This window comes from Hibiscus syriacus, unplaced genomic scaffold, assembly GCF_006381635.1.
Source record: "Hibiscus syriacus cultivar Baekdansim isolate YM2019G1 unplaced genomic scaffold, ASM638163v2 tig00110372_pilon, whole genome shotgun sequence".
Taxonomy (NCBI): Eukaryota; Viridiplantae; Streptophyta; class Magnoliopsida; order Malvales; family Malvaceae; genus Hibiscus; species Hibiscus syriacus.
Genome location: NW_024062709.1, coordinates 1,260,801 through 1,284,422, shown reverse-complemented (window position 1 = coordinate 1,284,422; position 23,622 = coordinate 1,260,801). Strand labels below are relative to the sequence as shown.

Below are 23,622 nucleotides of genomic sequence, written 5' to 3'. Positions count from 1 at the left end.
ATAAAAGGATTCTCTTGGTAAAGGTGATATATATGAACTATGACATCGAAGAAGCAACTTGAGAAATCAATGAGGACATACATCTTCAGTATCCTCACCTCTCTATATAGGTAAATTTTAAGGACGAAATTTGTTTTTAAGAAGGGAGAGTTGTAATTCCACGAATTCTGGGTTAGGAGTTTTGGGTTAATTTAAAATTAGCTTTAGATAAACCTCTTGGCTTAAAAGAAGTATTAACATAAGATTTAGTGAAATTGGGCTTGGATTGAGCCCAATAATGGATAAAAATGGCATTTTTCGTTTTCCATCAAAATCAGAAAGATTAAGGGAGTAATTATACCATTTAGAAATTCAAAGGCTAAAAACCTTTAATTGTGGGTGATCTCATATTGTCCTCTCCCTCTTTTTTCAACTCTTCTTTGTCTTCTTCTCTTTCGATTACATTTTTCTTCTTCCCTTAGAAATTCAAGAAAAAGTAGCAGTTTTATAGCATTTCAGACCCTATTCAGTAACTTAAAGGTAATATCCATAACATTAATCTCATAAGCTTCAATTCAAGCCCTCTCTTGCAAGTTTTGACCATGGTTTGCAAAAATGAGTTTTGTGGGTAGGAAACCTAGGCATTTTGATATGATTTTTAGATATTTCTAGCCTTAGGAAGTATTTTTAACCCTTCTTCACCCCTAAATTCATATAGTAACCATTACATTTGATTCTTGACTAGTGAGAGAAGTTGGAGAAAGCTCTAAAGTTAGGGGGAAGGAAAAACTTGTTCTTGGTTGAGCCTTGGATACTTTCAGTAGTTTAGAATCATCAGGTAACTCACTTCTAACTCAACTCTACCACGTGTAGCTCATTAGATGTGTTTTGGTAGGTTGCATAAGTTTGAAGCATGTTTATAGTATTTATCATTGTTTGGGTGTTTTCAACATGTTTATGGACTCTTTATGACCCCTTGTTATCATATAAAACACTTAAACATCAGTTGGAGACCTCAATAGGGCTTTTGGAGTAGAAAGATAGGATTTTTGTGCCAAAATAAGGTACCTCAAAGTAGGGGTATCAATATTGTTCTTACAATATCGATATTGTTCTTCATTTAGGCACAAATAAATGGATTTTTAAAGGGTAGTATCGATACTCATTCAAGAAGTGTCGATACTAGGGTCTCGATTTCGATTATCACCGGGTTGGTATCGAGACCAATAGTTCATAGTGCAAATTTGGTATTGGTACTTACATAGAGTATCGATACCAAGTAGGAGTGTCGATACTCCTAGTAAGGAGTATCAATACTAGGATATTTTTCAAAACATCAAACCTAATTTTTGTATCGATAATCAGGCCAGTATCGATATCCCAACACCAAAGTATCGATACTCAGCCTAGGGTATCGATACTACCTCATCCGATCAACCTATATCAGTAAGAAAATATCGATACCAATAGCTGGGTATCGATACCAAAGTTTCAATATCGATATTGAAGGGTCAGTATCGGTACCAACAAATAATTTTGGATAAATAATCCAAGGAATAAGGGATTAGACTCGAAGTACCCCAAATTCACTAAAATAACAATAAATAAAACTTCAAGCGAGAACAAAATTTAATATCAAAATAATAGAAACAATAACAACTAGGATTACACAAAACTAGCATTGTTTGACACTCGGGAAACAGTCAAGACACCTGAGTCTCTTTAGCATAATACGACAGTAAGTGGATATCCAGTAAGTGCGAAGACACTTCAACAATCAACTTTGTAGACCCTTATGTATTCAGATGTAGCTCTATTTTGATTTACACTCAATGTATTTATTTAGATGATTTGGGAGCTCCCACATTTTGTAAATCCGGATTTGTTGTCACTTTTTACTTCATTTATGTGGATGGTTTTTATTTAGTCATTTTACAATCATGTTTTAAAGAAATTTTTTGGTTGGTCGTTCGATGGTTCCCTATGACATCGTAATCTATGAATCTTCAAGCCGAACTAGATTAGGGTGTTACAACCTCTCATCCTTCATATTTTCCATAATTAAAATCATCACTAACAGTTGTAAAATCACCGACTACGACTCTCAACTCAAACTAATCCACTAAATTACATTGATTATTAGGATAGTTATATCGTGCGATGACTTAATTTAAGATTAATTTAGGCAAATTTTAATCTAAAATATTATTTTTTCTTATTTAAAAAAGTATATAATTGATAATAATTTTAATATAATCTTTAATTTAAATTAAATCAATCCCATGAACTAAAAGTTCGATGACTGTATTGCAAGTTTTAAAAGTTGAGTGACCAAAATGTAAGTACACTAAAAGTTTAGGGACTATTTATGTACTTTATCTTTAAAATATTATTATTATATTAAAATATTAAAAAAAAACAAAAATCCTCCGCTCGCTCTCGTCCCCCGCCCACTATCCTCCTCTTTCTCCCCCTCTTCCCCTCCCACTCTCCCTCTTCCCCTCCTCTCCCCTCCCATTTCAATTTGTTGCTTCAAACTTGATTATATGAAATCTTCACATTTCTTGTTTAAATCTTCATTACTCATCAACCCAAGTGTTTCATATTCTTTTTAACATTAGATGATTCAACCTCTAGTTCCTTTTGACTGCCTTCATCACTGATCCTCGTCGTCTTGTTGACGTTAACATCAAACTCTACTTCAAAAATACCAATCAAATTAAAGCCAATGGAAATGAAAAAAATACGTCCATTTCAAAGCACAAACATGTAAATTTTGTCGACATTGACACTAAAGAGTTGTAAACCCAATCAAGTTTCTTTTGGATTTATTTAAGGTTCTATGTGTTCGTATGAAGGGCAGGGGCATATGGATTTTTTAAAATATTTTTAATATAATAATTTATTTTAATTTTTTAAATAAAATCTAAAATTATCAAATTATGATATATGTTATATAACGAGAATTTTAATGATCGTTACAATCAAGATTGAAATATAAATTGGGTACATATGCATAAAGTTTTATAAAAATGTTATGCATTTGATAAATTTTGATATCAATTGTTAGAGAGATATCATTTTCATTTAAACCACATGCATAAACATTCAAGTTTAGGTCAAAAATTTAAAATTTGTAAAATCAAAGTATTTGAAAATTTGATATCAATTGTTAGAGAGATATCATTTGCATTAAAACCAATTTTGACCAAAATTTTATTATGATGAACTAAAAATTCTTAAAAATTAGTATAACTTTAAAATGTTCATTATAATCATCTTTTCAACATACATGAGATTAAAACAATGATGCATAATCATTTAAAACCAAAACTCATGCATGCTTAAAATCAAATGAGCAACCAAATAACCAAAATTAAAAGCATTAAGCTTAGAGGTTACCCATTCCTTTTTCAAGTGTGGCTAGAGCATCTTGAATATCATCATTTTCATCACTATTGCTCCCACACACCTACAAGAGACATTTATTTCGATTTTGGTATCCAAATTTCTTTGGATCCTTAAACGTTAGTTTCAATGCCCCTTGTTCCTTTCGGAATCCATACTTGTCTAATTTTAAAGTGTTTTCCTTTCTTCAAATGACAAGTATGTTCCTTATGACCATGATAATGACAATGTGAGCATATTGTCATTATTGAACTAAATGAATTGTTTAAAATGATTTCTTTTTCTTTTGTTAAGCATTCAAGCTTAACTTTTAAATCAAAATTTTCTTTTTCAAAACTTTCAATTTTTATTTTTGAAAGCTCTAAATCCTTTTTCAAAATTTCATTTTGGCTTTCAAAATCTATTTTTGTTTTCAAAAGAAAATCATTTTCGATTTTAAATTTTGAAATCATTTTCTTATATTTGGAGTTCATGGTCTCAAACTTTGAATATAATCTATTAAAAGCATCTTGTAACTCATCAAACGTATATAAATTAAATTCATTTGAGTTAGAAGATACATCGGGCTCTTCACGAGCCATTAGAGACACCACCTTTGTTGGTTTTTCTTTCTTGTTTCCATGGATTTTGTCGAGCTTATTCCAAATCTCATTGGCACTTGAACATGAAAAAACTCCTTCATAGATTTCAGGACCAAATGCATACAATACCATGTGCATGGTCTTCGTATTAAGTTAAGCTTTCTTCCGTTCTTTGTCACTCCACTTCTTCTCCTTCTTATTTGGAGAAGAGTAGCCATTCTCGATAATCTCTCATGCATCAAGATCATTGTATTGGATGAATACCTTCATTAATTTCTTCCAATGACGATAGTTGACTCCATTGAAGTATGGAGTCATATTCATTGGTAGGGAGTCTTCCATGTGGAACGAGCCGGAGGTGGAAGCCATATTCTCGGTTATGTCAAGAATTGGTAGAGCGTCTTCTAGGATCGTCTCAAGGCGGTTAAACCTTCTAACGAGTTAGGCTCTGATGCCAATTGTTGGGATTTTCGGACGCTCGAATCGATAACCAAAATTGCTTGAAAAGAGGGTCGGGATCAGTTTTTGTGTTTAGGGAGTAAGGAGATTGAAAGATAGAGAATTGCACAGTATTCATAGTGGTTCGACTTATCAACCAAGTCTACCTCCACTACCTTAGCTCCTCACCAAGGATTTTCCAACAAATTCACTAATTTGTTCTTTCTTTTGAGGACAAAGAGATAACCTTTACAACTCCCTAGTTTTTATGGGATAAACTAGAACATTTCCCTTAGCTTTTCACGGGATAAGCTAGAACCAAAACCCCTTTACAATGAAAGGAAAATTTAAACAAGAAAACCTCTCAAAGGTAGGTGTTTACAAGATTGAGCTCACAAGAACAAAATATTTACAAGAGAAAGATGAAAATAAGAATGAAAAACTCTTCTCTTGTGTTTGAATGCTTGAATAATTGTTCTCTTGCTTCTTCAAGTGTCATTATATTGTATTTATAGCTTGGAATGTGTTTGATGTCGTATATAACCGTTGGGGATGTTTTGGAGCCATTTGAGGATGATTTTTCTACTCAAAAAGACTGCCCATAACATGGTGCATCGGTGCACTATCAAGGTGCATCGATACCCCTTCATTAAATTCAAATAAACTAGTCGTTGCAGCCTTGGTGCATGGATGCATAACAGGGTGCATCGATGCACTAATTGCATTCGAAATGGAGTGCATGGATGCACTACATTGTGCATCGATGCACTAGTGGTAGGTGTATGGATGCACTATAGGGGTGTATGGATGCACTGCATGGGCGCACTTTGACACCCTTTAGCATTTTTGTTCAAATCCGAATTTAATGGACTTTGAATTATTTTTGAAACCTTTTTAAAACTTTGAATAAATTCAATTCAATTCCAAAAACATTTTACCTTTAAATTTGTTATATCGAAACATAATTCAACACAATTCTAGACCTCCAAAATTGAGATGCCCAAATCGAAAATGCCAAAGCTATGATGCATCTTTGTAGCAAGCTTTCAGGCACTTTGCAACATCATTTTGTATGTTGATCAAGAACATTCTATTCTTTGACATTGGCACTTTAGCAATGAAATTATTCTTATCATCTTTTATATAAAGATTATAATTATTCATATGAATATCATAACCTTTCTCTACCAGTTGCCCTGAACTTAATATGTTACTTTTCATATTGGGCACATAGTAGACATTTGAAATAAATTGATGTCTCCCATCTTTCAAACGGATAAGAATGTTACCTCTCCCTTTCACTGCTATTGTGAATCATCTCCAAATGAACCATTTCCACTTACCGACTTGTCTGGCTCCACGAACATGTCTTTCCTTCCACGCATGTGATTGCTTGCACCACTGTCAAGATACCAAGAATTTGCTTGGCCACTATCAGTTTCCTTTCGTGCTAGAAGAAAAGTTTCTTTGACATCTGTCTTTTCCTCCACATAGTTGGCATTCTCCTCAATTTTGTTGTTGGGAGCTCTACATTCTGAAGCATAATGTCCAAACTTCTGACAATTATAACATCGAACTTGAGATTTGTCATACTTTGAGTTCGGATTGATTCTTCCACGGCCTCGTGTTGAGCTTTCTCCTTTCTCATAGTTGTTGTTAGAATTATTATTATTGTAATTACAGCCTCGTCCATGACCTCGACTTCCACCTCGTCCATGGCCTCTACCTCTGCCTAGGCCACGTTGGTTTCTATCATTGTGTTGGCTTTTATGCATATCCTTGAGTTGCAGCTTGAGGAGTTGCTCAGTAAACCCATGCTTCTTCTTATGCTTCTCTTTGTATGCTTGCAATGATCATTGGAGTTGCTCGATAGTCATTTCTTTCAAGTCTTTAGTTTCTTCAATCGTCACGATGATGTGCTCAAATTTGGGATCCAATGAATGGAGAATCTTCTCTATCATCCTTACATTTCCTAACTTTTCACCATTTATTTTTAATTGATTAGAAATAAATATTACTCTTGAGAAATAATCTAAAATAGACTCAGATGCTTTCATGTGTAAATATTCGAATTCACCTCTTAATGTTTGGAGACGAACCATCTTCACTTGCTCGGATCCTTTGTAAGAGGTTTGCAGCTTCTCCCACTCTTCCTTGATAGAGCTTGCACTTGAAATCTTTTCAAAACCATCATCATCTAATGCTTGATATATGAGATAGAGAGCCTTCTTGTCTCTCTTTCTTGAATCCTTCAAAGTTGTCTTTTGATCTGGTGTAAGAGTAGCAAAAACATAATCATCCACATACTCGTTATAGCATTTCTCTATGATATCTCACACATCTTGTGATCCAAGAAGTGCCTTCATTTTAATACTCCAATTGTCTTAGTTGTTGTTGTTGAGTATCAGAACTTGGAATGGTGTCATACCATTTGCCATATCTCTCAATATAATGACAATTTGCAAAATCTGATTACACAGATGAATCCGGAACGTCGAAAAACCTTGGGAGGGACTTGGAAAACTTGGTCAAGGGGTTCCAACTCGGCTGACTCGGCTCAACTCGGTGAGTCAAGTCGATTTTCTGGCAGCAGTCTTTCGGCGGTGCGTGACGGCGCGTCAGTACTCAGATTGGGAAGATTTTGGCAGCGGCAGATTCCTCTAGTCGAGACCTTCGATCTTTCCAACTCTCTATGATGCCACTTTGTTGGAAATAAAACACTCACACAAACAACTTTTATTGAAACTCAAATAAATATTACAATAGCACTCTCACTCAAAAACAAGATACTACAACTCACTCTTTATAAGACTTTGCTTCTTCACTCACTTAGAAGCTCTTAATTTTCTTGATTCTTAAACTAAAATGGGGAGGGGTATTTATACTACTTAAGAATAATCCTATACCACACAAATAAATTAATTTAAACCATTAAAAATTGAGACATGTCTAACTCTCACCTAACTAAATTGATGTAAGCAATGACATTTTCACCTAATTCATGTAAGCAATGACATCAACTTAGTTTGGGTTTGGGTTTAGGCTCCCATAATGGATCAAGTTTATGATCCAACACTCTCCTCATAAGCTCTATAATACACAGTATTTAGTTATGGTTAACTTTAGCATTTTCCTGGTGAAGCGGGTTGAAAACTAGATGAACAAATAGGTAGGGGATGAAGAATGATAGAATAGAAAATTACTTTACTTTCCCCTTATGCTTTCTGGGAATGATTTAGAAGTGGAGTGCAAGAAAATACTGTACTTATTTCTTAATTTTTGTATGCTGTCTCCCAATCTCATTTGTTTCGCTGGATTCATATTTGTTGGCTTAGCAAATGGTCTCCCTTCATCTTTTCCATTTTCTATATTCTCTCAGAACCAAGTAAAAAGATAGTCATGCATGCACCCATTTCCTGACTTAAAATTGTATAACATCTACTCAACATATATGGATCCTGTTGAGGGGTTGGAATGATTTTTCTAAATATTCCTTTAAAGCACTTCATTGCATTATATTTTTTTTATTGCAGTTTGGTGGTGCTAATTTTCTGCACTGTTCAGTTTCAATGTCGAAAAGTGCGCTCGATTAGAAATGTTATTGATTTGCTTCTAAATAAAAATCTTTGGAATAATTTTAGTGTATGATTGATCATTTTGTATAAAAAGTTCTGCCTAGTCAGCAGATTTTAGATTCAATAAAATATTAGATTGGTGCTTTGTTTGATTCCTTTTTTAACCTTTCTAGATAATTTCTCTGATGTGAAACTCATTATTTTTCCTGCTAATATATCTGCCAAAGTAGAAAGCAGCTAATCTTTTCTTTTATGATGGTTGAATTAAAAATTATTCGCACTTGCTATTAGTAATTTTGTTCCATAGGATCAGTTAATTTTTTCTTTTAGTAAAGGGAATAAAGTACATGTTTGTTAGAAGGCATGTATCTTTTCCTTTCCATTTATTATTTGCTTATTTGTGCTTTTGTTTTTTCATTCATAGGTACCATGAAAAAGTGTAGATTGTAGAAAGGTTAATTCGGTGTAACATGAGTCAAAAAGTTCATGCAAAAGCAGAATCTATAACCTGCAAGTGCAACGTTTGCTCTGCTCCTTGTTCATCTTGTATGCACCTTAGTATTGCTCAAATGGGATTAAAAAGTGACTACTTTTCAATGAAACTGATCCTGTTGCTGTGGCAAGTCTGCCCTCTGTCAACAAGGATACAACAGGTGATAGCTTACAACATACCCAGCGTGAAGCAGACAATTTACTCAGTGTCAATTCAAATCACGATTCTTACTCCGAACATATAGAAACTAAAGCAACTATAAGGCCATCTGGTGTATTTGATGAACTAGAAGATGTTGGGATTCAAAGGACCTTCTCAAATAAATATGATGGTTTCAAAAGTGTTGAAGGCCATGATGATAATATTTCTTCTGCTAGTAGATCCAATGATGCAAATAACAACAATTTAGATATTAAGGATTCATCTCTTAGTTCATTGTCTGTTTGTAGTTTGGGATCCAAAAAGGTGCTCTCTTCCCAGAAGCTAGACTAGTCCGAACTTCTTTCCATAAAGGAGGAAGATGCTGCTATTAATTCACTGAGGATACAAAGTCCGTATTCACATTCTCAAAGTGGCAAATTTGCTATTGGAGGCAGTTCTGAGATATCTGCCAAAATTCAGAAGTGCGAAGCAGATATCGACAACAATAGTAGTGTCCTGCTAGGTAATGGTGGTAAAAGTTTGAATGAAGGCGAGCAAGATGAGTCGACTGAGTTTGTTGAATTACCTGAGAAGGAGTTTCCTTTGCAAGCACTTTCTGCAGATGAGGATTATGAATCGGATGCTTCGGACGATGTCAGTAATTATGTTTTATTCTTTGTTTGAAGAAAGTCTGCATGCATTGACTGATATAACTGGGTTCCTTGGGACTGTTTGTTCTAGCATATTAAACCGAATTCCATCTAATTTACATTACTTAAAGAGAATTGGTTCTTTTCTTTCTTTACCCTTTAACTCTTCAAAAAAATTGATCAATACTCATTCATATCAATAAATTTTGCTGATTTATCTGTTCTTTGTTTGCCCAATTGTTTGCAATAGGTTAAAGTATGTGATATTTGTGGGGATGCAGGACAAGAAGATTTGCTAGCTATATGTAGCAAGTGCTCTGATGGGGCAGAGCACAAGTAAGTGCACTGATCCCTCTATCGATATGTTCCTTCAGTAGGTTTTATTGATATTTTGTTTTTAATTCTATTGATCAGTTATTGTATGCGAGAAATGCTTGAGAAAGTTCCTGAAGGTTATTGGCTTTGTGAAGAATGCAAGCTTGTTGAGGAGACTGAATCCCAAAAGCAAGGTTAGTTATCAAACTGATGGAACAGAAAATGCCACTCTGACAGTTCCTGTACTGAACTCCTTTTGCAATTGAATTTTCAAGATTTGAATATTGGAGAAAAAGCAAAAAAAAGTTGGCTCAAGTATGCAAAGCTTAGCTAAGAGGCATGCTTAAAATCTAGAGAGTGCTTTGGCTCTGAAAAAGAAGGCTGTTGAAACAAGTATGGGATCACCAGAATCATTGAGCCCTAATAGAGTATCTGCATTGTCTCGAGGGGTTTCATCCAACGACTTAGACAAGGGGAAAGTGAAGCCATATCTGTAAAATTCTTTTGGAAACCATTCTGGTAATGATATGCCAGAAACTGCACGTTCTCCTTCTGGTTCACAACTACAAGCACCAAAGGGTAAGTGAACTGATTTTGTTGGCTAATTTTTTTCCTATATTTGTTATTTTTACACATTGACATACCATTCTACTTGATACAGGTAAATCCAATTCATTCAATAGTTTAAACTCCAAACGGAAAGTGAAGGTGGTAGATGAAGTTGTACTTCAGAAACAGAAAAATGCTAGAGAACATGAATCCCTTGATAGCAGGGAGGAACGCAGAATGATTAACAATTCCTTGTCATTTAAATACACTAACACAGGAAAGTTGAATACCGGAGAATCAAAGTGTAAAAGGCTATCATCTAAATATCTTCATGTTCAAGATCAGAAAGGATCAAAGATAGATGGAGAGCAGATATCATTAGAAAGGAAAAGTTCCTCAAAGTTGGATCGCTCGGATTGTACTGTCTCCATACACAAGGTTGATAAGAAACTGACACCTCGCTCTGACATAATTTTCCATTCATCTGCAAGCAACTACAAAGAAACTAAGGTTGCTCAGTCTGATGGAAAAAAAAGTACTTTATCAAAATCTACCAGAAATCTAGATCGCAAAGCTGTAGAAAGTGCAGTTACTTCTGGTACGTTGTCACATACTTAAGGAGAGACTACTTTTTTTCATTTTAATGTTGACTTGAATGTTTTGCTGTGTATTCTCTATGTTACCTCATCTTTGTTTCTGTTTTCCTTTGGTTCAGCCCGACAAGTTAATAGCATTTTTCTTATTTTACAGATGTGGTGGTTCCATCAACCGATGGATGTATGCCTTTTGAACTGAAGTTAAACCAACTAAGCCGAATGGAGGAACCATCATCAAGTTCTTCATGGATAGCTGAGAAGCAACATAATATTTCAGATGCGCCATCTCTGTCATTAGATTCAACAAATCAAAGTGAAAAATCTAGGGAGAGCTGTGTTAGTCGCTCCTCAAAAAGTGTTCCGTGTCTAAAATGCAAAGAAATGAGTCATACAGTTGACTCTTGTCCAATTTCTAAAGCTTCTGGTGCTGATCGGTCTGATCCAAGGACACCTAGGGAGGACATATATAATGGCAATAAGTTAAAAGCTGCAATTGAAGCAGCTATCCGTTTGAGGCCTGGAATACGTGACAGAGCATCTCACGTTCCATCATCAATTTCTAATAAGACAAAGAATATGATTCCTGTTGAAGGTATTCATGAAGGGCAAGAAAATCTTCATAATCAGGCTTCCATTGGTAATATCAAACAGCTTAATTCACATTCCACTGATGCTGTCTCTGCGGTTTCTTCTGCTACCAATCTTTCAATGAGAGAGATATCCATCCCTCCTTTAGCCTTGAGGTCTGCTGTCTCAAACAGTTCTGCCATCCCGGAACATGAATGCATCTGGCAGTAGGATTCTTGCCCTTCTATTGAACTATTTCCCCCCATTGGTGCCATTTTCATTTATTGCCGCACCATACTGTGCCTTTAGATGTTTCTCAAATGAGATAAATCATGTTACTTTTATGCAGGGGAGCTTTTGAGGTGCATAAAAGTGGAAAACTTCCGGGTTTTCTACTGAAATTCAAGCCCATCTCTCAACACTTGCATCACCTAAAGTGCTTGAAGTTGTCAACTCTTTTCCCCACAAAGTTTCCTTGAATGAAATACCTTGCTTGAGCACTTGGCCGACACACTTTCATGACAGTGGTCCTAAAGAAGATAATATAGCTCTGTATTTCTTTGCCAAGGACCGTGAAAGGTATATTTGTACATCCGTTGTATTGTTCTCTTTGTTCGGACTTCCTCCTCTTTTTCTTTCCTTTCTCCTTTTGGATTGATCATTGATGCAATTTTTCTCAATCTCTCTTAAAACTTAGTTTTTTGTTTCAGTTATGAGAACTACAAGGTCCTTCTGGATACCATGGTCAAGAATGACTTTGCTCTCAAGGGAGCTTTTGAAGGTGTTGAACTGTTGATATTCCCATCCAACCAACTTCCTGAAAATTGCCAGCGTAAGATTTGCTGCAAAATTGAGATATTAAAATACAGTAAAGAACCCTGTAATTTTTCTTGGTTGGGCTATATGCTTTGGCGTGAAAAGGCTAGGATAAAGGGTTATGTCTGTCTATACCACACCATGAAGCCTAGTAGGTACTGGTAAAGCATGTTCATTGGGGCTATTTTTTATATTGGATTCTTACATACTTGCCAATTATAGACAGCGGTGACTTAAAGAACTCTCCTAATCATATTACCTGGATATGGAAATTCCATGATATTCACAACCTCTTAGTGTTCTCTCAAAACTTATTGCATTGATATTCACGATCTCTTAGCTTTCTCTTAAAACTTATTGTATTTGATATTCACGACCTGCATACTTCCCCTGTAAAATGTAAAGATTTAAATCAATTGGGTGAGCCTCAAATTCGGGTTTCCACCCTCAATAGCTGGGGAAAAAACCAATTTAGGTGGAAAACAGCATCTCTTTATTCCAAAGTATTACAATTAGATGAATTGCATTTTAGCGGGATGTGCGACAAGGTGATAATGTGCTTAGACATCATTTTTTTTCCACGTCAATGCTCTAGTTCTGTGGATTAATAGATAAATTTGCCTGCTGTCTGGATCTAACATTGGCATCCACCGAAATCCTCAAGTTGTGGAGCATTTTAGATAAAGGAAATTGATTTGGTAGTCTTTTTTGGCATGTTTTTGTGCAGGCTAGGGCTACTAGATGATATGATGCATTAAACACCTAAATGTAAGCAGAGTTTTGAGTTATGTCACCCCTTGGTGTTTCAAAGAAAGGAGATTGTAATGGCAAGTAAAAAAAGGAAAGAAAGGAAAGAAATGTCCTTTTGTTTATAAACTCTGCTAGGCTACATTGAAGGCAGCTTTTGCTACCAAGCGTTTTCTGCGTCTCTTGCCAACATCAGCGTTGTATCCTGCATTAGAACATGTTTACATTACTGTAGATTGTATGATGCGATGTATTGCAAATGTTTATTGTTTTTTTAAGTGCATTTTCCATAGGTTTTTTTGGGGATTTTTTCATCATCTATTTGGTTTTGCTTTGGTAACGTTGAATGGAATAGTAGTATCTAGAGAACATATTTAAAGCAAGGCTTGGAGAATGACTTTCATTTTGTTATATGTAGATCGTTAGCTTTGAGTTATTTAATTCTGTCAAACGCTGTTCATTGCATGTCTTCCTGTTTCTGCGCTAGCACAACTCAAAAACTACTGCTTAATCCCTAATTTGTGGGGACAGGCTATATGAATCTTTTTCTTTCATTCCATTTATTTGATGTGACATTATATGGGAAATTCCTAGATATCAAATCAAATGGTTTTAGTGCATTAACTCATAATTTAGCTATCGACAGAACATTATGTTCTCATTCTTTAAAGTTGTACTCAGAAATGATGGACCTATCCTTTGAGGCTGATTTTTTGATCTGTTTTCATTTGTTTCTCTTTGTTCTCAAGATTAGTCTTTGCTTTTGTTGGATTTTGTGTTTTTATGTTTTTGATATTTTGATTTTTCTTCAAAAGATTGCTAAAATTTGTGATCTACTATTTGCAGGGTGGAATGCATTATTATTCCTTTGGGGTGTCTTCAAGGGAAGAAGAGCAAACTCTTCTAATTTCATGAAGAGTGTACGCAATCCTGATGCAAGTATGATACATTTGGAAAGGGAGATATCTATGGATATGTCTCAGCCGGTAGATGATAAATCAGCTGCATGTGATAGTACTTGCAATGTTGTCCCAGTAATCAGTGCTGTTGAAAAAGCATGTATCTCAACAGAGAGAGTTGATGATAACAAGGTCTCTTCTTTTGAGCAGGCATACGTGGGAATAAAAGCAAAATCGGAGGAGCAAGATGGTAAAGTTGACACCAAAATCTTGCCGATAATTGCAACAAGCAGCGCACAGGTGCATCCAGAAACAAATTGCAATAGTCCTTCTGCAATGTGCTCTTCTGTCGATGTATCTTAGCCACATTGGAAGGACTAGTAATCATTGAAACTTCATTTTTTGTTATTTGAACTGTGTTGCATTCATTTTTGGAAAACGGGAAAAAGAAACAAAATCCCCTTCCTACGAATGTTGACCTTCGTCTTTGTTTTGCAGGATGAGAGCAAAGTTCCAGATTGTAGATCCGACACATATCTCAAACCTAGCCTTCAGGCTACTGAAACCAATAGTGGTTCTGTCAGAGTTGAGAAAGAGGAAATGGATGTCCAAGAAGATTATCCACTTTCAAAAAATTGCCCTACTGAAAAGCAAATGGCAGTTATGGTGGGGGAAATTGATGGTGGTTCTGTTAAAATTAGGGATCCGATGGATGATGTGGGTGCCGATGGAAAAACTTCTTCAAAGAGAGATCTTGATTGTTTGCAGCCGAATAATCGGAAATGAACGTACTTGAATCTTACACAAACAGTTTCAGAAATTTGTACCGATACAAGTAAAAAATTGCCATGGAGTGAGGTGAAGAGTTTCTATAGGTGAAGGAAGCGATAATAAAATGCTGAAGACAGGTTTCTGTGGGATAAATCAATTTAATAGTGTTAGAGATCAAGGTCCGTCTGGTTATAGTTTAGCATCAGATAGACATGATCCATGGTCCGCCTCTTTTGTCGAAAAGAAGAAATGTGACATTGCTTGTGAAAACGAAGTTATCCCCAAGGACATTGGAAGTAGCGAAGGGTGTTTTTATCCCGTGGTTTCACATCGTGCAAGGGAACTTCAGTTGAGGGACAACTCTAAACCGTGGAAGGAGCTCTCTATAGAAGACAAGGACCGAGTTCACGACGCATATCCTAATCTTGAGCTAGCATTAGGGGCTGAGACTATACCACAAAACAGAGGGATCTCGCCTTTCGTTGTTGGAACAGTAGACGACAAGGTAACCGGAAAAGAAAAGGAGGAGGATGCATCTGCCTCACTTTCCCTTTCCCTCTCATTTCCATGTCCAGAAAAGGAATAGAATGCAAAGCCGGATTCCAAAACCGAGCAGCACACGTCCGGAAGGCATACTGGGATATTACCACTGCTTATGTATGGAGGGTGGTCCTAAGTGGGTTAATTTGAGAAGGCGAGAAAATGTGGTTAAAATTACAAGCCAATGCTTTCCTTTATCATGACGAGGTCTGAAGACAAACAGTTTTGAGCTAAAGGTGCTCATGCTGGTAGAATTGGGTTTGGATTGATCTATGAATACAAAATACGTTTACCCAAGTTCGGCTTATATTTTAAACATAATTAATTTTGTGCAAAATCTTTATAATTTAACATTTTTGTTGAAAATAATCTCAAATATCAAATGGAATTCAAAATTTGGAGGAACAGAAGTTAGCTCTTGGATAGGTTTATTTCGACCTCGAAGTCAGTAGCAGTAGGAAGATCAAAGTCATATTCAGTAGCAGTAGGAACATAACTATCTCATGCTATATTCCAGCGGATCCACCTAGGCTTCAAATCCAATGAATATCAGACAAGAACACACTTTATAGATTTATCCAAGGTTCGTTTTTCTTTTCAATGTCCATGTTCAATTGTTTCTTTCCTTCTATCTACTTTTTCTTTTCTTTTCCTTAAACTAAACTAATGACATTAATTGTGGTGATATTTAAAAAAATGAAATTACATTTTGTTAATTATATTGTTTAAAAAACAATAGATATTAGTGTAAAATACATTTAATGCCATTTGATTATAAATGAATTGTGTTTTAAATAGTTTTAATTTAGTTGTTTAATTAAAATATTATTATAAATAAATTATTACACATACTAATACTATATTTAAAATAAGTACAATCAAAATTAAAAAAAATAATTATCAAAAAAGCTAAAAATAACTTTAATAGAACAATAATAAAATCAGCCATTGAAATTAGTCTAGAGCTTCTTGAATAGGCTTAAATAAAAAGGGGAAATAAAAAGAGATAAGCATGAATTCATTATCATCTACGTTGGACCAAGAATAAAGAATTCACAAGATGCTTCTAAATTGAAACATTTGTCCGTAGTCATCCGATAACATTAAATTCCAAAAATCCTAGCTTTGAACTCCTCTGTATCACCAATCCATGCAAAATCATTATTTATATTGATATAAAAATATACGTCCAACAACACATGGCATGTAAAGTATCCTTACATTTTGTATGATTCATTACATCTACACACATGTTTGAATCACTCACTTCCAAATGTCAAATGTTGGAAAGAACCACACGTCTAGTCTTCCAAGGTGCCAGCCACCATCACTCTGTCCCTAGATATATGACCAGCTTTCATCAAACCCAAAAAATATTGATATAAAGTCGATAAAATGGAAGAATCTGGTGAAGTTCCTTCAAATAAACGTATTTAAATTTGTTTGTTTGTTTGTTTGTTTTTTCGTTTAAGTTGGGATAGAGATTCGGTCCATAGACTTTTAAGCCAAAGATAAGCACCTTCACGTACACCACTCACCAGTCTCCAAAGCAACCCACTTCCTTTCTTGGGAAAATAGGATTTTCCAAGAAAGTTATCTCTTAGATGCTGAATATTGATCAAGAAACAGGTACTACTGTTCGAGAAATCAAACCAAAAAGCAGACGAATCATGGTTAGGCCATCCGGTCCTTGTTGGTATTTATCTTTGTGAAAGTGAATGATTTTGATGATGAAATAAATTTGTGTAGGGAGATAGAGGACCAGAAGATGAATATGATGAAATGAAGTGGCCGCCATGGCTGGTTCCACTGCTTCGAACAAGATTTTTCGGTCAGTGCAAGCTCCACGCAGATGCTCACAAGAGTGAATGCAATATGTATTGCTTGGATTGCATGAACGGTGCTCTATGTTCCCTCTGCCTTGGTTGTCACAAAGGCCATGCAGTTATTCAGGTATGTATATATATATATATATAAATCTTTCTTTTGGTGTATGTGCGTGGAATATGTATGAATTTTGCATTCGTGTTGGCAGATAAGGAGATCATCGTACCATGATGTTATAAGAGTGTCGGAGATTCAGAAACTGATGGATATTTCAGGGATTCAGACATACATAATAAACAGTGCTCGGATCGTGTTCTTGAACGAAAGACCACAGCCCAGGCTTGGCAAAGGCGTCACCAATACCTGCCATGTTTGCCACCGCAGCCTCCTTGATTCCTTCGCCTTCTGCTCTCTGGGTTGCAAGGTTAAATTACATTCTTATTCACGTAAATAACCATCCGTTTATTACGTTTTATTTTGATTCTTTGTGAATGACAATTTTGTTGCTTTCAGGTGGTTGGAACATCCGGGAAGAGGAATAGAATGTACAAAGAAGCAGACGAGTCGGAGGGTGAGTCGTTGAATATAACATGTGTTAGCAATGGGAGTGCAAGTTACAACGAACATCAAGTTAGCTTTACGCCGTCAACACCGCCCCCGACGGCCAGACCTGCCCGGAGGAGGAAGGGAGTACCTCATCGAGCTCCAATGGGAGATATCATTATACAATACTAATGCATATATATATATATATAATTATTATGTTTTTTTTTTCTTTTAGACTTTAATGTAATGATATAGGAAACAATTTCAGCATCCGAGTCTTCGGAGGAAACTAAATTACATAGCAGTGTGTAATGATGTTATAGTTGTACATAGAAATGAGAGTTTAGATTGAGAGGGGAAAAATGTATATAGAAAAATTAACCAAAAAAAAGGGGGTGTTGATAAAAGTTTTAAGATAGGTGTGAAGGATTTTGATAGTAATGATTCTTTGCAGAACTTTTTATTGTATATTGTTGGTTCAAGAATGTACATATAGATTGATATTATTATATAGTGGATTTTATATTACTTTAGATATTCGTGATATTGAAATGTCTTACGTTCGGATAATTTTAAAAATTTTATTTTTATTAATAAAATTAAAATTATATATATATTTTTGAAAACCTTAAATTTTAAAAACTTTAAAAAAAATCAAAATTTAAGAAAATTAATTTTAAAAAAAATAGAAACTTAATTATAAATAAAAATTTTATTTTTATTAATAAAATTAAAATTATATATATATTTTTGAAAACCTTAAATTTTAAAAACTTAAAAAAAAATCAAAATTTAAGAAAATTAATTTTTTAAAAAAATAGAAACTTAATTATAAATGTCGCTTCTTAAAAAGGAAACAATATAATCTCAAACTTTTAAATTCATGACACCAGATGATTAATGACATCAATGATGACAAGAAAAATAACGGTTGACTAGAAAAATGATAATGGTAGCATTGACGACGATCGTGACTTACAAGAGGGATTAGAAATTTGAGTTTTTTTATAATAATTTTAGAAAAGTAAGGTCTTTTATAAATATAATATTTTTTAATTTTTAAAATAAATTAAAATTATCAGAGCATGATATGTCACTTGTTTTTAAATGGCCGTTACGTCTCAAACACTTAAAATAGTGAATGATTCAAGAAAAAGTTTAAGCATTTATTTAGAAAAAAACGGTATTATTTGAACACTTATTTTATAATGGTAATTTAAGAAAAAATTAGACATCTATTTGAGAAAAAGATATAATTTGAAAATTTATTTTTTTAATTAAGCTATTAATGTATAATAAACGGAATATATAATATACATATATAGTTACTACCATTTTCCATTATCATATTTATGTCTAAATTATCGACTTATATATCGGATTAATCGAATAATATACAGGGTTACAAGCTATGGACATGTAAAAGAAGGGAGAAATCAACTTAGTCTTCCAAGGCAGAGCATGTTATACGCTGCGATTATCATCCCAACCTACATCTAATAATATGTTAACATAAGATCTTACTTTTCTCACTGATCGCATTACCTTTTGGAAAGAAAAAACATTCTTTCATGATTTTTAAAATTATATTAGTGATTGGCTTTCTCTGTCTTGTAGCCGAATATGCATAATTAGACCAAGAACAAAGTTTTAATGTTATTTAACAAATTCTTTTACAACATAAATAAATATATTACACATAATCCCTTTTATATAAAACACAAATAGAAGAGTTAACCGTGTGTTTAAAAGATAGAATCCACAATCTACTACTTTTGCATAGGAAAACTATTCAGGCTTGTGAAGATGACGAAGGATGTACAGAGAAGCAGAGGAGAGGAAGATACAGATAGAATAACTAAGCAGATCCATGCCCGTGTTTATTGCCACCATTTTGCTCCTTTCAAACATCTTCACTAAAAGAATCATCACACTATTACATGCCCCACTTTTGTCTTCAGTTCATCCAGGGAACTTATTTTCATCCATTTTGGCCTCTCCTGCATTGCACCAATCACAATCGTTTCATTGGTTAGAAACCAACACAAAACCGAATTCCAAATACGGTATCTACATTACTCGTACTTTAATGCGTGTTCGGATACAGATATATGACTGACATGTATTTTGAGGGACTTATGGAGGGTTTGTATGGTATCTACTGTCCATGCTAATTTGCGATATTAGAAGCAATGGCTGACTTAGAGACTCTTTCGAGTAGGCCTATCTAAATAAGAGGATATAAAAGATCAAGCTGCGGTTCAACCCGAATCGCGGACAAATCTAATTAAGTGTTGAAGAAGCAGTGTTGTAAGTGAAGACTGTTACCTTCATAGCAAACATTCCGAACAAGGATGAGCCTTTGAGGGCACGATCGACATCGGTAGGCAATTCCGGGTTCAAGTTACTGATGAATAATCCATACAACCCCATACCAAATATTAGCATCACTGTCCCGGCAAGATAAGCATCTGCAACATCATACATATTGATTCAAATATCACTTCCTTTGCAGTTATTTCTATTTGTCACATGAGAAAACCACAGGGGAAATGATTCAAGGCAAATCTAGGTTCATGCTAGAGAATAACAAAAATTGTGAGCTTCCTATCTCGAAAATACAAAGAATACGACTCAAGAACGTCTCCAATAAAATTAAAACTTCCTTTTTGGTTTCAATTAAATTTTGGAGAAGTTACCAATTGCTTCAACCAATCGCAGGACCATGTTCCCTGTGTGAATCCCTTTAACACAGCTTGTCCAATAAACCTTATAAGCTTCAGCAATGTATACACAACCCTGCAAACTCTCAGTCATAAATGTGTGTGTATGTATAATATTCAATCAAACCAAACATGTCTCAGCTTTAAAATAAGAGGAAAATCTTTTTTTCCCTGAAAATATAGATTAAAAAAGAAAGATGGGAATTGGAAAGTACGTTCAGAAAGCATAACAATGAACCGGCCAACGAACCTCCAATGGCGAAAAGTGCCATGAAACGGAAGTCAAATATTGTCTGCACAAACATGAACTGGCATAAGCTTCCGGGGGGAAATTGAGGAAATGGGTTAACATCAAAAGGGCAAACACCGAAATTCAATGAATACCTTTTCAATGTTGGATTCAGTGGTACGAGCAAGACCGAGTAAGGAGTTAGTATTAGGATTGACTACGACATAGTTTAAGCTGTCTGGATCGTGGGGTCTTGACGATTCGACTAACTGATTTGGGGGCTGAAGAGTTTTAGATGACAAAACATTTTCACCGGTCGTCGGAGGAGTTGCGGGTTGAGGAGAAAAGGGCTTAAAGTAGGAAAAGTAGGGGAGAATCGAAGATGACGACGGTGGTGGTGGTGGTGGAAAGCTGCGGGTAAAGGGCGGCGCGTGAGGGTACAGATGGCGAGTTGATGGCTATAGTCTGAAGCACAAGATGAGGACAAATTTTTATTTAGAGATATTATTACGGGTGTTTTGACTAAAAAATCACTTTACTATAAAAATTCACCTTTTCGTATACTTATTTCTAACCACTTTTTCAGGGGATAGTAGGCGTTGTGCATAGAATGCGTCTTTAGCGCCTCCCAACAAAGGCGCGTTCTAGGAAACTCCTCTCTCTTAAATGGCGTGTTCTGCGGCACGCGCTTCTTTAATGGTGGATTTAGGTTTAAGATTTTAATTTAAGATGATTTTAGGGTTTTAATTAATGGTTTATGTCATTGTCATAGTGGTTTAGGTTATATTTATATGGTTTAGAGTTTTTAAAAAAATTTAAAATTGGTTGTATGTTAGGATGTTTATGTTTTTAATTATATGTTAGATTGTAAAAAATAAAAGTTAAACATTTAATTGAAAAATACATAGATATAAGAAATGAAAATGCTAAAATCACATTAATCGAAATTAAAAGGAAATATAATAAGATAAGTTGAAACATAAGATGATATGATTACATGAGTGGGGTCAATGACTACATGATCATAAAAGATGGACATTTTTTTCTATTGTGGCCGAGGTTTCTGCAATGGCCACATCTTAAGTTTTGTCTTGACGTCTCTCGAATATCTATATCACAATGAATTCGAGTGGATTTTGGACGATCTGGCTCCCTTAATAAGTATAAATTCGGTATAATTGAAAGATAAGTTTGAACCTCATTTGGGTCTTTGCCATTACCCATGGGGGAAACTCATATTCATATACCTTGAATACTTTATAAAGTTGGTATACGAGATCCATATAACGCTTATAGTCTTGACGAGAAAATGAGCAAGCTGCTATGATATGGGAGCATGGAAACTTCAAAGCTTGGAAAAACCCACAATCACAACATCTTTCCCGTAGATTAACTCTGAAAGAATTAGATTCGATCCCTTGCAGGGGTCACGGTATTTCTGTGACCCAAAATAATTATTAGGTGCGAGAAAAGCTTATTACAGACATGTTGTTTGATGTCACAACCTTTTGCTACATATTTTCTACTAATCGTGGGTGATAAATATGACTGTTTTGTATCAAAGTAAGAGTTTATCCCCTGGGCTTGGAAAAAAGTTGACCCAAACAGAAATACGTCGTTTTAGCCAAAGCAGTCACTAGTAAATGACAGACCCCCTTTAAGATTAAATTGATTGTCTCAGCCAAGTTAGTTGTCATATGTCCATACCAATATCCACCACTGTATGCGTTTGTCCACTTCTCTTTGTTGATTTCATTGATGTAATTGTATCCATGTTTGTTTTTTCTCGCAATTCTTGAAGCGTATTCTCAAACATTTTAGGTGAGAATTCGTAACCTAAGAAAAATGAGTAGTTAATATAAAAAAGATGAAAATGAGTAAGAAATGAAATTGGGAAAAATGTAACATACTCATGCATATAATTAATTATCATTCATCGTTCTTCTTATATTTACCATGATAGTTTGCAGCAATATGTCGGATACAGAGACGATGTTAGACGTTTAAGGGTTTCCATATTGGACCCAAAGAGTCTATTGTTGCGTTGATCCCATCTTCTCGATCTGAAATGATACAAATACGATCCCGAGTGATAACATGTAGTCATAGATTTCTTAGGAAAAAAGCCCAAAACTCTGTATCTTCTTCTTCGACAAGGGCAAAGGCAACGAGAAGAATTTTGCGATTACTATATTGGACAACTGCCAATAATAAAACTTACTTGTATTTCCAATACAATAATGTACCATCAATTTGGACAATGAGTTTACAGTATTTGACTATGTTAATGCATTGTGGGTAAGAAAAACACGATGAAATTGGCAGCGATCTCGAAGAACTCGATCATTGTGGTTAAACCAACTGGGTAGTTCGTTGTAAGATGGATCACATTTGCCGTGTAGTTTTATAATGGCATTTTGTTTTGTCTTTCACGCTTTTTGTAGGAAACAATGTACCCATTTTGAGATTGTATTGCAGAAATCAACACTGCAATAGGCACGTGGAAGCTTGCTTTGACCAAGGGCATGATTGCTTGGCAAATGATGTTGGAGTCCAAGTTTCGATGGTCCCCTTGTGCACAACATGTATGAGGGTCAGTATAGTTTGTTAGTTCCCATCTTCCAGTCTTCTTTCTCTTTGAAACACAAACCATCCATCTACAGCCATTATCGTGTTGGACACAATAACATAAATATTTTTCGGTAGTAGATCGGTTGACTCTAGAGTGAACTGAATTACGACTATTATAATTCTTAATTGTCATCATTACTTCTTCTTTAGATGTGAACTCTATTCCATGATATAAATCACCATCATTAACTGATGAATGCCTCTTATAGTCTCAAAGATGAGGCATATAAGGAAATTTTGGCCAGTACATCGCATCATAGTCAGCTTCATACATGTGTGCTGGAGGTTTGTATTGTACCGTATTTGTAGATACTTCATCCGCATCATCATCAGAGTCCATGTTGAATTACGGTAACTCGGGTTCAACGAATAATCCAGTTTTAACACCATCTGCTCCTGGCTCACGAATAGGTTATTCTAGATGAGATTATGGTTCTTCTATGAATCCGATTTTTTTTTTTGAAAAAGTTTGCAGGTGAATGCCTTTCTCTAGAACTTGAAGGGATGTCGCCATATGGGTTATAAATTGAGTGTTCTGTGAAAGGCATGGCCATATCGAGATCGAATGTGCTGGCAGATGAATGTCTCCACATAGAACTAG

General features: G+C 35.0%; 2 protein-coding genes and 1 pseudogene across 2 annotated transcripts; 2 read left to right on the top strand and 1 right to left on the bottom strand.

Moving 5' to 3' along the window:
• The first annotated feature begins 8,451 nt into the window (after positions 1–8,451).
• On the top strand, positions 8,452–15,111 carry LOC120121385. The gene is given in 15 exon segments (XM_039140744.1): positions 8,452–8,575; positions 8,578–8,939; positions 8,973–9,269; positions 9,516–9,601; positions 9,680–9,774; positions 10,115–10,159; positions 10,242–10,727; positions 10,880–11,519; positions 11,602–11,626; positions 11,666–11,871; positions 12,003–12,124; positions 13,702–13,790; positions 13,827–14,108; positions 14,253–14,514; positions 14,630–15,111. Coding segments are annotated over 15 exon segments (3,603 nt in total).
• Positions 15,112–16,463: 1,352 nt separating this feature from the next.
• LOC120121402 lies at positions 16,464–17,655 on the top strand. The gene is made up of 4 exons (XM_039140755.1): positions 16,464–16,738; positions 16,815–17,018; positions 17,101–17,316; positions 17,406–17,655. The coding sequence occupies exons 1-4, from the start codon at positions 16,670–16,672 to the stop codon at positions 17,625–17,627; spliced, it is 711 nt and encodes a 236-aa protein (XP_038996686.1). The 5' UTR covers positions 16,464–16,669; the 3' UTR covers positions 17,628–17,655.
• Positions 17,656–19,185: 1,530 nt separating this feature from the next.
• LOC120121384 overlaps positions 19,186–23,622 on the bottom strand; it is a 30,631-nt pseudogene continuing 26,194 nt past the window's right edge.

Excerpts from the sequence above, each read along its gene's own strand:
- LOC120121402 (XM_039140755.1), top strand. The coding sequence starts at position 16,670 with ATGCTGAATATTGATCAAGAAACAGGTACTACTGTTCGAGAAATCAAA. Across the intron at positions 16,739-16,814 it reads CAAAAAGCAGACGAATCATG|GGAGATAGAGGACCAGAAGA; the intron begins GTTAGGCCATCC and ends AAATTTGTGTAG. Across the intron at positions 17,317-17,405 it reads TCTGCTCTCTGGGTTGCAAG|GTGGTTGGAACATCCGGGAA; the intron begins GTTAAATTACAT and ends TGTTGCTTTCAG.